The following is a 13,665-nucleotide window of genomic DNA, read 5'->3' as shown; positions in this document are numbered from 1 at the left end:
TGGCTGTTCCCAAGGAGGTCATCTCCCAGTTTGTATGGGATTATATATGAGATTGGAGAACTCCATAAGGATGACATCCATTGTCCTTCCCCTCTCCACTGGTGCTCTCACTCCATCATAGAAGGCCACCAGATTGGTCAGGCAAGGTCTGCCCTTTGTGGAGCCATGCTGGCTGTCTTGGATCACCTTTGTCTCATATGTGACTTAACATAGCCTCTGGGAGGACATGGTCCAGAATATTCCCAGGCACAGAGGTGAGGCTCAGTGGCCTGTAGTTCCCTGGATCTTCCTTTCTACCTTTCTTAACATCAGCCTGAGCTGTATTTGGAGCTAAATAATTCCTCTGGTTCTACCTATTATACAGTCTCACAGATTTTTTTAACGTCTGGAGATGGGAAAACATTGTCCTTGTCTTTGGAAGAATTGTGATATTCCAGTGGACACGGTGGGAAGGGGCTGGGGGAGATGGCAGTTCTGAGGCTGTCCCAAGTGCATTCTTTCAGAGTAGCCACAAGATGGTGCCTTCTATTTTATCAGAGAGTAATTTAATTGCGAGTTTTTCAATAGAATTGATGTCATAACACGCACTTATATTTTATTTTTATTTTTTAATTTTTAATTGTGGCCTTTTTAAAAAATGCTAAAAACTTAAGTTCTGTTGTTTGTAATGCAAACATCTAATTATGTCATCTGTTTGGAAACATGTTATTAGGCAGACCTTCTTTACCTAGCCAATCTTGACAATAAATGCCCTGCTATTTGCATTTTATAATTGCTTTTACTGGTGAATAACTTACTCTTTGATTTTAACAGGCACTCAAAGGGCAGTGAATAAGCAAGGTTAGAAACAGAAGCCATCTAAAACAATTACTACATCCTTTTTTTGTTGATATGTTTCAGTGCGTCATGGATTTATGTCCACTTCTTATATTTATTTTAGTAGTGCAAAAATTATCATAAAAGATGTGGAAAAAAAATGACTGAAAGACCATTAATATTCAACTTAATATATTGATGGGTCTCATTTCAAGTATTTATTGACCTTTCATTCAATTTTATCCATTTTTTTAAAGCCTTTTCAGAGATAATTTCCATCATGATACGACGCTAACACAATAATTAGGTAACTGCCATAAATGTAAGCTATGTGGTAGAAACTACTTGTGTACTGCTGAAAACTTTAGTACAAAATTTATGGTATAGCTGAGGGTAATGACAAGTCTATGTTTATAGAACATTTGCATGTTGTCACCCTTGCAGGTGACTGATCCTATCTTGGTCATAGTTTCTTTGGAAAAGGTGGCATTGGCCCACTTTCAAGAAATAATTTTGAAAGTTATTTTTACGCAGTAGGAGACTCCCACCTTTGCAAGAGTCAAAGAGGAAACAAGAACTGCTGGGTTAAAGAATCTTTGCACTATAAGCACATATCAGTTGACTTTGTTCTCTCAAATACAATCTAACAGTTTTGTTACATGGAAGTAGCATAAAATGCTAATATGAGCTTTATTTGCCAAGGTCCTTCTATCATCTGTTTGCACCAGGATAAATGTAATTCTTTATGACTTAGAACACTTCCTTATAGAGCTAAGTGCATACATGTAACTTGTTCTAACTTCTTTCAGGAAGAAGTTGATTCATACTGAGATATTATGAATTTTAGTCATCAACAGTATATGTCAGCAGTCACTACTTTTTTTTTTGTTTTTTTTGTTGTTGTTGTTGTTGTTATCTTAAAAACAAAGCAAAACAGAAATACATCAATAATTTCATATGAAAAAAAAAATGAATGTTAGGATCCCTTCTTATTTTTACAAGATTCAAAATAATAATAAACAAATAAATGCTAAATTAGTTTTCATCAAAATCCTTCACAAAATCTTCAGTATTACTGGAGTTCAGGGAATATTCCTAATAGTTTAATATCAAAAACCTTTGATAGTTAGGACATTAGTTTACAACATTTTCAAGCAACCCCAAAGTAAATCCCAGGATAGTGATATTTTAACTTTTCAGAGAAGGGAAATTCAAAAGATTTTAAAGTTGAAAAGCGTGTTCCTCAGGCTACAATAAACAAAAGAACATGGGAATTCATGGTAAATCAAAGTGAAAGCTTTGGGATTTATACCCCAAGTAACTTCTACACAACATCAAGTCAGTGATGTTATTTGTATTGTCATGTCACATTCTGTAAAGAAGAAACCTCAGAATTTTTAATGTTGGCTGGGAGAAACAGCAACTGTGATAATTCATAAAAGTAAATAGTTTTTTTTCAGCTTTAGCACATTGCACTGTGCAGATATGAGATTGGAAAAATGGAAACTTCTATCATCTTACATTCCCTTGTGCACTAAATGTGGATTTACAGTCTTGCATGGTTTGTATGTGTGTATGTTGACAGATTATTTGAGGATGAGGTATTAATTATAATTAAATTCCCTCATGGAAACTAGCCAGCTAAGTATGAGAAGATATTTTCTAATGAGGAAAACTTAAAAGTGAACAAAACCCCTCATTTTTTAGAAAAGGATATTAAAAAACAGAAATGGAACATATGAAAATAAACAACTTGACAAATGACATTTGTCATTTCTTTTTTTTGGTCATAAAATGTCCAAAAAAAAAAACAAAAACAAAAAAAAGAGACATTTTTAACATCGGTTGCAAACAATAAAACATTAAAAAACAAGATCTCTATTTTAATTGAGAATTGAAATATATGGAAAACTGTACACTGCATAAAAGCAATTATAGGAATGTGGTTTCAAAAGGCTTAGTAGCACTCCATAAATATTCACTGAAAGATCAGGGCTTAAATTCCAACTCTCATTTATGTCATATTTTGTTTGACATAGATAATATAAAAATATTTGGAAACCTCAGCATGTCATTTATTTCATAGTATTTAAGTTCTCTTTCACTCATCAGTAGAAAAAGATATATTCCTCTAAATGTTAAACTAACGTGTCACATCTACAAATATGTTGTATATAAATATTAATATATGCATTTTTACTTAATCAGCTACACTACAGACATATGTAGTATAAACAATCTTAATATCAAGATACTTCATACCTACAGTTGCATCAGCAAGTTCAGAGTCTGACAACACTTTGGCTCCAATCAACTTTTAGTTAGGTTGCTTCCACTTCAGTATGCAATGCACTTTGAATTATCTTTTAGTTAGAGAAAATATTCTAGACTGTCAAATGAAACCATGTAATTATGAGGAAACTGATACTAATACTGTGCACTGCAATATGATTATAGTAGTGTTTCCAAAACAATGGAAAACACGATCAATTAATACTATTAGTCTCTCTGTTCAACTTGATTTGAGGCCAAGTGATATTTTACATTAAGCTTATACTGTCACACTGAACTATAAAAGCAGTACATATTTTTACAGTAAGTAATGTGCAGTGGACTTAAGTTCTGAAGACTTTTTAAAAAAGTTGTTAGCTACAGTTATTCGTAGGCACTTTGTGTTTATTTTCTAAAGTGGCTCTGTATGATAGACTGACTGTTTGCAAATTAAATTATATGGTGATACATAACAATATTTCTAATCCAGGTAGATTAATACCCCAAAAGACTAATTACATACTATCATCACTGCTTTTCACTATGCCTGAACATCAACAATTCTACTTCTCTTTGGACGAATGAAGAATGAGTTTAGATTTAGGAGCAAAAGCGATTTAACAGGTGAAAGAAATTTCACAGCCAGTGGCACAGTATCTCAGGAGACTGATTTCTCTGCTGAAAAGCAGAAAAATATACTACACAGAGTTGATAGGAAGATACAGAAATGTTAGGATGTTACACTGGATATCATTCTAAATCTGATGGGCACTACTGTGTATGCTGTTATTTATTTGCTCAGTGACATTTATATGTCTGAAGTGCTATGAATAGCTATCAACACTTTTAAAACATCTGAAAGTCATGTGTAGGTGTTGTTCCCAAGAAACTGGATTGCAGCAATCCATTCTGGAAGAAGTCCTGTGAATTTCACACCATCAGAAATTATTGCCACTGTCATAGACCCAAGTGACAAAGAGTACTTCTTGCTGCTGATCTTATTTGGAATCCCAGACTCAAACTTAGGAGCCTGGACGAATCTGAGACTGTAAGCTCAGACTCCCTTACAAGAGGAAGAACTGAGTAATAAGGGTAGATATCTTCTGAACGCTTCCTTTTACTTGTCCAGTGTAGCACCCTTCTTCCATTATACCCCTTCAGCCAGGTACTGGATGCACAAAATGACTGCACCATCCTGGTCTGACAAGAAAGCAGGGCTGTGAATCATCTTCATGTTGATGATACCACAGCCCAAATTATTTCATTATCTCCCCAGTGGCCTCATATACTTGTTAAAAGGAGAGATGACAGGATGAAACCTTGTGGAATCCTGCATGAGAGAGAGCCCTCGGGGCTGATGAGCAATTTCCCTATGCCATCCTCTGGGATTTCTCTGAGTGGAAAGAGTGGAACCACACAAGTTCAATCCCATCTGCCCCAGCCTAGGTCCACAGGTGAGTCAGCAAAACATCATGGTCAGTGTGACGTTCAGAAAGGCTGCTGGCAGGAACCGTATGAAGCCACCTTTGAAAAAGCTTTTGGCAGTGATATGAATTCCCCAACATTCATAGGAACTAGTATAGTTGCCAGGCTACGCTCAGGCTGAAAAGCAGGATTAATCATTTTCAGAAGACTGTAAGTAGACTTAGAGGGTTGTATTTTTTGTTTGTTTGTTTGTTTGTTTTGTTTTGTTTTTTTACCAGAACTCTCTTGAATTCACCAGAGTACATGTTGTTTCATTAGGAAATCAATTTTAGAATCAGAAAGTTGCTGAACTTGTTTTCTGACAATGATTAACATCCTATTGAGCAGGTCATTCAAGGCAATCTAGAATCTTATTGTTCTAAGTGGAGATGCTAATAATCTATGCTGCGAGTGACCTAGTGTTTTTTCTCTTTTTTTCTTTTTTGAGGGAGTGCAGAGGTTAAGAGTGAGCGGACTGGGAAGCATCAGTGGGTTCATTTTTATGTTGTTTGATTGTTTGTTTTTTTTTTTACCAGCAATGAGATGCTGTGTATCATCTAAGCTCATATCACAACCATTAAGTTCAGAAGATTATTTCAGGTTATATCACTTCTGTTTTGCTGCAGGAAGGGCCAGTAACATCACACTTTTTAAATCTCTCTAGATAGCTAGAAAAGTCATTGGAATAATCAGTGTTCAATCCAGTTTCAAAATGAAACCCCTCATTCCACATCAAGTTGTTTGGAATAATTCTAATGGTCTTGCATTCATAGATATGGTGGTGGAAGCAAAACTTAACTTATAGAATAATAATTTTCATTTTGTTTGATTTTGATGTCTTTATTTGAATAGGTGATGGAGCTCTCATCTATTTTGTCCTGAAAATTACTTCTTAAAACAGCTCCCAGTTCTGCTCCTTCCAAAAATGTAACAAGTACTAAAACTGAATTTGAGAACACTTAGGTAATATTTTCAGTTAGTTAATTGAATTGAAAATTACCTTTCAGTGTATTTGTGTATTACACTTACTATGGATTGAAAATATACTACATCAGAAAAGTTTATGGCAAAATCTTTTAATGTATGTACATATATGTGTGTGTAAAATTTTTGGTTTAAGACTATATACATAACTAAGAATCCTAAAAATCTAAGCATACTTACAAAAGTACACTTAATTTTGATAAGTTAATGCTTACATTCCATGAGATAATCTTTTTTTCCAAGATCATTTTCATTTCTTTAGTTGTTCATCTGTTTTCAAAAATTATGCTATGTTTCTGTTTCTTTCCAGGGGTTTGAGATAGACTAATTTTTTCATAAATGCATTCAAAATATCTGGCATACGGATGGGAAAAAAGGATTAGAAGGGAAGGGCAGGGCAGAGCTGTGCACTGAGTCTCAGCTAACCTCATGAATATAAAAATAAAAAAATGATTGATATGTCCTGTTAGATGGTAGAACACTGACCCATAACAGCAAGAATTTGCAGGATTGCTGCTGCTACTGCTTTAAGAGAATTTAACAGGGTTTCAAATAATATCTGACATGCAAGACTGGAAGTAATAATGAAATTCAACATAAATCTTACAGTTTTGTGCTGAATGTTGACAGTCAACTTTATATTAAATTCATTAAAGAGGGAAAAATCTATAAAAATCAAACACTTGTGACATTTATATTTAAAACAGAAAGAATATTATTCACTTCACTCAGAATGCTAAAAGTGATGCTAGCTTTCCATTCTATTTTTGTTTCTTTTTGTAGGACATTAAAAACAAAACTTATAGTGACAGTTTCATAACTCTGTGTATAACAAACACTAATACTTTTTCAGGATTACCTTTCTAAGTTCTTATAAAGCAATATAATGAAAAAAGTTAAATATTGTCTAACTTTCATATTAATACGTGCATGCAAAAAGCCTTTTTTTTTTTTTTTCAGGCTGTAATGCCATGCACAAGCTATGTATATAGTTTGTAAACATTCTGCTAAATGGTTATATTGACTTTTCATGATTTGTGATCTGTCAGCTGTGGCAAAGAATGAAAGAGGCATGTGTTATTTCTTCACACTTACACATCTCATGGTTGTTTTTTGTTTGTTTGTTTGTTTGTTTTTTGCTTTTTTAAAATTGCATTTTAAAAAAATTCTTTGTATTAAAAGACTAAAAACTATGACTCTGATTAGATTTTCTTTTGTGTAATTGAAGTCTTTTCTTAGAACTACAGACATTTTTCTAGTGTTTTACAGTGCTTGATTGCTGCAACAAAGCAGTTGCTCTTAACAGTGTAAGTGTTTAGCAATTTGTATGACTTCCTTCAATTTCCCTGCTATTTGTTTGTATCTAAAGTGACTTGGAAGCAACATTTACTTTTTGGTAGCATTCAGGAAGACAACTTATGATTTTGTAAGTGTTGGAATAAAAATCAATAATTACTGATGTTCTTGTAATGTGCCTGCGGTGTGGAAGGTGAGTCAGGGCAAAAGGTTATTTTCGTTAAATTATGAAGTGAATCTTGTAATACCTGTTAAATGAGATTGTTTTCGTGGTGTACAGCAAGATCTGAAATATAATCTCAAAGTTCTGTACACAATTAACTCTTTTTTCCAGCAAATCTAAATGGTCATTAAGACAATGGATTATCTTTTCTAAAATAATGCCTGAAAATGGCATTTATTTGTAAGACAAAGTATCACATAGCTGCTTCACTATTGCACATCATGTTCTTCCAAAAGATGTATTCCAACTTGTGCCTTGTGTAAAAACACTAAATTTAGCTGTATAGGAAATTGAGAATGTACACAGATTGGAATAAAAAAGAGACAAGGAAGGAATTTGTATTCAAAAAGGTCAAACATGAACTAATCATTGGTAAAAATTTTTGAACATGATTTTTCAATTTGTGGAAAAACTTTTCTGTATGGCATATTTCTCTGACAAAGCCCAAAGAAAAGAATCCACATCATGAACTTTTCCATAATTTCAACTCATCTGTTTTGAAATGGATGACTATTTCGGTGAATGAAATTTTAAGGGGGGGGAAAAAAAAAGAAAAGTATTATTTATTTAGTGCCTATACTAAATATAGTACTATATTATATATACATGTATCTATAAGTACTATATATTTTATAATATATATATGTAACCACTGTACTTGGTTACCAAAGAGATGGTACTGTCTAGAAGACAATATTATTTATTATTTTTTTTAGACATATGATCATTTAAAATAATGCATAGCATACCTGAAAAAAGATACTAGATGAAGTAGTTTTGTTTGTTTGTTTGTTTGTTTTAGTTTTTTGTTTGTTTGTTTGTTTTAAATTTCATATAGTGTATGCAGTTAAGTTCACATGAACTTAATTTATATAACATAAGTTGAAAACATAGTGGAAGAATTTCCTAGATATAATAACCATCACAAGATTTTGTTAAGTGCCTTTTTAATACTGTCAATCATGCCATCATTTCTCAATTTATGGAGTTTTCCAATTGAGATAAAATTCTCAAGGAATACAGTTTGGCATTTTTTGTCAGATGTTATTTTCAGGTTATCTTGGAATGCTGGCATCGAGTACATGCATCTTCTTTCTTCTTGGTCTTTGATTGTAATCCTGTTCATACTGATAGTGTCTAAAAATCAGTACCTTTGGATAAGTGTCTGCATATCTGTAAAAAACATTTTGGTAAATTGATGAATTTTGAAAAGCATTGAATATGTTCTGTCACTTTTTTAGATCTTTTGGCAGAGAGAGCAAGGAATAAAGTCTTGAAAGTTTTTAGTGCTAATGTACTATTTTTCAGTGTAGGATTTCTATGCTTCAGTTAGGTCTTAATTCCAGAGGTGAGAGCCATAAGATGGCTGCTGGTAACGTAACACTGAGAGCTGCAACATTTCCTTCTTAACAAATTCCTGTGAAGTTCCTGAACTACGTGCTAAGTTCTGCACATAGTGAAAATGCCGAGATCTGCATGCCTTAGTAATTTAACCTGTAAGCCTGTAGGGAATATTAAATTAAATATTGCAATTTGTATTGATTTCAAGGCTTATTTCAGTTCCATAAGTATAACTGAATTTCTGATGTTAAGCAACAGCAATCTTTTAAAAATAATTCTAAGAGGATTGAATACTTTGCTCCAAAGCACAGTTGAATGAAAAGAGATATTTTCCTGCTTTCTATGCAATGTTAATCAAGAATAACTTATGCAATCTGATGTACTATGGCTCAAGAGCATTAATTTGGAAATTTCAGTGAACATCTTCACACAGTGACAAGTTTTGTTTTGAACTCTGGCCTCTGAAGAACTCATGCCTGACTACACCAAAGAAATAGGCCTTCCTGTTCCTTGGATTTAAAACTTCAAATTTTCCGTAGTTGCCGGTTCCCTTTTCTATCACAAGTTGAGTAAGTGTCATTAGTCTATTTCAAACTCAGCAAGAGAAAAAAGCTTTAGAAAGAAAGAGCATCACAGCCAGGGGACGACTGCACTTTTCATTCCTTCCTGCCTATTCCCTGTTCATAAGAAAAGGTTAGAGAAGAGGTTATGTTCAGGCCCTGGGGGATTCAAGTTGAGTTCTATCCTATGCCTGAAGATAGAACTAAATTCACATTTGCACTCTATTACATTACATAGAATTTTACTTAAATATACTGATGAAGCAGAAACTATCCCTGAAGGATTTCTTCTCCCACTGAGTTCCCCAGTGCCTAATCTACAGAGCTGCTAGCACTCTCACTCTCTCCCTTTCTCCCACTCTACCTCCATTTGCTGTTTTTATGCAAAGTAGAATAGGATAAGTAGGAGGAAACTGGAAGCAATTTTACCCTGATATGTTCTTATTCCTTTAATTTTACAGTCTTCTGAGACACTAGAGTTTAAATCTCCTCTGGCATAAAACACTATAGAATTGACAGTCTCAAATATGTCTCTTGTTCAGCTTGCACACTCCAGCTGATGAAAAGCTGCTCAGATAAAGAGTTGCAATATCTGCCACACTTCTTAATTTACTGGCTCTTGAGGTTGGAACTGAATGTGGATTTTGATAAACACAGTTTGAAATTAGTCTTCCAAAGAATTAGGTAGAGTTCCTTAAAAGCTTTCTGGACCTAGTCTCCCAACTCCAGTCTTATAGAGCAGTGGAAATACAACAGTTTACCATTAAAGCAAGGTTAAAGCAAAATTCAAAGCACTGTATCATAAAAGCAGAATTCAAAACACCGTATCATACTTCACACTTGCTTTCCATGAGAGGTATTGTCAGAAACTTGTCATGTTATCTTAGACCCTAGGATTTATTATTTCTTTAATACATTTATGCATTAGCTGGTAGACATTTCTCTTAGAGCATGTGATAAAAGTGAAAAAGATCCCAAAATTGAGACTTCTTCACCCCTCTGTTTAATCCATGCTTCGGTTCTAAGACCAAGAATGAGCTAATAGCTCAGCACACTATTAGCAGTTCAGAATTCATTCAAATGATGGTAATAAGGGAGATTTTAAGTTGTTTTTCAAATGTGTTGCGGCTGAAAGGAAAAATGGCTATGAGGATCTACTTGTTGAAAACATGTTTATAATATTTTTTTCTGATTCCATAAACAGAGAGATTTTTGTAAATGTATTCTACAACATAATATTTGGTAATGGAAGAAGTGTTTAAATGCAGAGTTTTAGAAAGAAAAAAAATGAAGTAGATTCCTTTTTTTTCAGTAATATGTCTGCATTTTAACAGTAGTTAAACATTAATTTAGGTAAATATATATATAGTAATACAATATATGTATATATAATAGTATATATATATGTATATATAATTTACTATTTCATTAAGGATCATCTATTTAAATATATATATAATTTACTATTTCATTAAGGATCATCTATTTAAAGCATATAGAAATTAAATGCATTGTGTAGAAATATGGAAAGGGAAATTTTACTAAATATCTAATATATTCAGATGTTATCCTGTAAAACTAAACTATGTTAACAGAACATCTGTTTGAAATATTTTTATGGATCATGTGCATGCATGTCAGTGGCTGGAAGATAAATAATTGTAGAGACAAGGTGAATTTTTTCAGTGAGTCATCACAGCTTGAAAAGTCATTTTAATTATTATGCAATGCATATTTAAAAGACATTAATTGTTTATGAGCTCCAGGTTGAGACAAAACAAACTTACAGGATTGACATGGCTGTGCAAATGGAATGAATCTGCTTCTAGGCATTGCAGTTAGACACTTCTTACAGATGTTGTTTGTTTTTTTCTTTTTCTTTTCCTTCTTCCCCCATCCCCCCATTTCTCTCCCTAGAGGTCCTTCTGTAGTGCCATGGTAGAGGAGCTAAGGATGTCTCTGAAGTGTCAGCGTCGATTAAAACACAAGCCACAGGCCCCTGTTATTGTGAAAACAGAAGAAGTTATCAACATGCACACATTTAACGACAGAAGGTTGCCGGGTAAAGAAACCATGGCATAGAGCTGGGAAGCCTAACACCCCAAGCACAAACTGTCGTCCTTTTTCCAAACAACCTTGCGAGAATGTTTCCTGTGGAAATATGCAACCTGTGCAAAATAAAATGAGTTACCTCATGCCGCTGTGTCTATGAACTAGAGACTCTGTGATCTCAACAGTTGCAATGGCCAGACTCAAATCACAAGCATCATGGATCAACCGAGTTATGCAGGGTTACACTGTTCGTCATGGGTTTCCACCATTATGAATGAATGAATGTTCCATATGAGTTTTGTGGCTGGTTTCAAATGCAGTCTCAATGAGAAATTACAGGTTCCTTTTGAAGTTCAACCGCTGCCAGGAGATGGAGAATAAATGTCTGAAATGCTACTAACCACAGAAGGAGTCTAGTAGAAGTAATATCTCAGAACTGTAGTGGAACAAGAAACTGTAAGTTCTTCTGAACTTCCAAACATAGAAGTGTTGGTTACTGTTGGTAGACTGTAACTGCCATCAGGACCAGTGGTATGAGCTTCCTGGATGGGAGAAATATTACAACAAAGAAACATGAATCCATGAATAGAAGAATATATGTGGAGATGCTCACCTGCTATTTTGGACTGTCTGTGTCACTGAACTAAGTAAATAAATAATATTTAAATGATAATAAAAAAAACACATTAACTTAAATTTAGCTGGGCTGGAACTTTGATCAAAAAACAAGAATAATCCATAATTTTGACCCAATTCATAGAGGAATATAAGGTCTGTGAGTACAAAGGAATGTGTCTTACAACTTTTAGATAAAAGTGATTACTTCTTTTTCTTAAATTGCGGGAAGGGGGGGAGTAATGAGGACCGGGGGAAGGGGTGGGAAAGCAGTGCATTTCATGCATAGAGGCTTGCATTTTAGTCTGAATGGGTTTTGAAGCCTTTCTTCCTGCTAATAATTGAACTCAATGGAGCCTGTGCAATTCTCATTAATGTTGGAAGTAGAATGGGTCACCTAAAGGAAGTAAATGTGGAGAACTTTAAGGAGGACTGCATTTTTCAATACAGTCACAGTACTAAACGAACAAAATTCTTGAGCAGTTTTTTTTTTTTTCAAAAAAAAAAAATGTTCAGGTTTATTTGTGGAAATGCAAGATTTCTATGAAAATAGTTTTTGTATGGAAATTTTTGTAATACTTTTTATCAACAAAATAAGAGCATATGTTTCTGTCAGGGGTGTGATGCCAAGCATGAATGGTAGTGCGTGTGCACCACCAACGTTTGGTGAAAACTATTTTTATCAAGAAAAAGGAATCTTAGAAGAGTCATATTTTCAAGTTAGATAATATAAAAACTAGGTGCACTACCACCACTGCTTACCATACAACACCCCTGGTTTCCACTAGGCTGATAACATGCTGTCATGAACAATAGTGTGTATTTGGTAAAAGACACAGACCTCTTGACCACATTGTGATAATAGTTAAAGTACACTCAGTTTGCTATTTGAATACACAAAACTAAAAAAAAAAAAAAAAAAAAAAAAAAAAAAAAGGAAAAAGAGAAAAAGAGGAAAAAAAGATTTTAAAGTTATGTCAGTTTTAGTTATTTTGTTTTTTGCTGCGTGACTTGAGCAAAATTTGTACAGTACTTTGTGTTAGTACTGGTACTTACAACAGCCTCAGCTTTAGTGCCCTAACATGTTAATTCTTGCCACTAAATTTGTGGCCAGAGTGTTTGCTGGGATTTCTGAGAGAAGCCAGTACAGCATACCATAAGTTTTTGCTGGATCTAGCTCTTGGTTGCTACAATGCTTATATTTATGCCCTGCCTATGGCAACTTCCTGAACATAGCATTTTGAAATACTTCCCTACAGATGCTGAAGGTATCACTACCATCTACAGTAAACGTATTTGTATCTGAACATAAAAAATGTGTAGGATGGTTATATAGAAATGTTATGTCAACCAAAAAAAGATTATCAACATGGCCTTTGTATGGAAAATATTTAATTTGGCTATTTAAAACAAGCAATTGAAAAGACCTTAGAATTATCATAAATAATCTGTCATTTGTAAGTAATGAGATAATTTGTTTACTGAGGCTTAATTTAAACTTTTCATTATCTTTCTAAGACAAGAGTATATGATACATCATGCAAATTTTAGAAGCTATGTAATGATATTTGGGCAAAGGAGCGAGGTTTGTGTCTACTACCCAGTTCTCATAAATCTTCATAGAAACTGAGCTGGCCATTTCCATTGTGAATAAGGACTGAGAAAGCAAAATCTCTGATGTTTGTGAGAGTTTCATCCCCATGTATGTGATAACAAAGAACAAGTTATCTTTGTTTGAAGTAAAAGCAAGATAAAAATACCTTCAGCAAAGATTCTGAAAATTAGTATGCTTACATAATGCATATTTAATTTTAAGTTAATTCTTTAAAATAAAAAGGGGAAAAAAGTAATTGTCATACAACATAGTGAAAACTACTTCTGATGGTTTGGAATGGAAAAAAAAAATAAAAATTGGCTATTGAATTTGTTTGATGATTTACAATAAAATTTGTAAAATCATGAAATAAAATGCTGTATTATATTCAGACAAATTTTTCTTTTCTCAGTTAAGGGTGTTGAAATAAGCAGAAGTTCCATTCCCCC

General features: G+C 33.6%; 1 protein-coding gene across 3 annotated transcripts in view; it reads left to right on the top strand.

Annotated features, from left to right (window-relative positions):
- The window catches only part of GRIK2 (glutamate ionotropic receptor kainate type subunit 2), a 341,691-nt gene extending 328,645 nt beyond the window's left edge, over window positions 1–13,046 (top strand). For 2 of the 3 annotated variants that reach the window (XM_015858741.2, XM_015858742.2), the window contains 2 exons: window positions 4,364–4,541; window positions 10,873–11,004. In XM_015858741.2, the coding sequence (XP_015714227.1) occupies window positions 4,364–4,541; window positions 10,873–10,886 (192 nt within the window). In that variant the 3' untranslated portion in view covers window positions 10,887–11,004. Of the gene's footprint in view, window positions 1–4,363; window positions 4,542–10,872 lie in introns of all 3 variants that reach the window. The other variant, XM_015858743.2, reaches the window with a different exon arrangement.
- Window positions 13,047–13,665: the final 619 nt, after the last annotated feature.

The sequence above is a fragment of the Coturnix japonica genome, chromosome 3 (assembly GCF_001577835.2).
Source record: "Coturnix japonica isolate 7356 chromosome 3, Coturnix japonica 2.1, whole genome shotgun sequence".
In the NCBI taxonomy this organism is placed as follows: Eukaryota; Metazoa; Chordata; class Aves; order Galliformes; family Phasianidae; genus Coturnix; species Coturnix japonica.
Note: the sequence above shows the minus strand (reverse complement) of the source record. Positions and strands in the feature narration are given on the sequence as shown.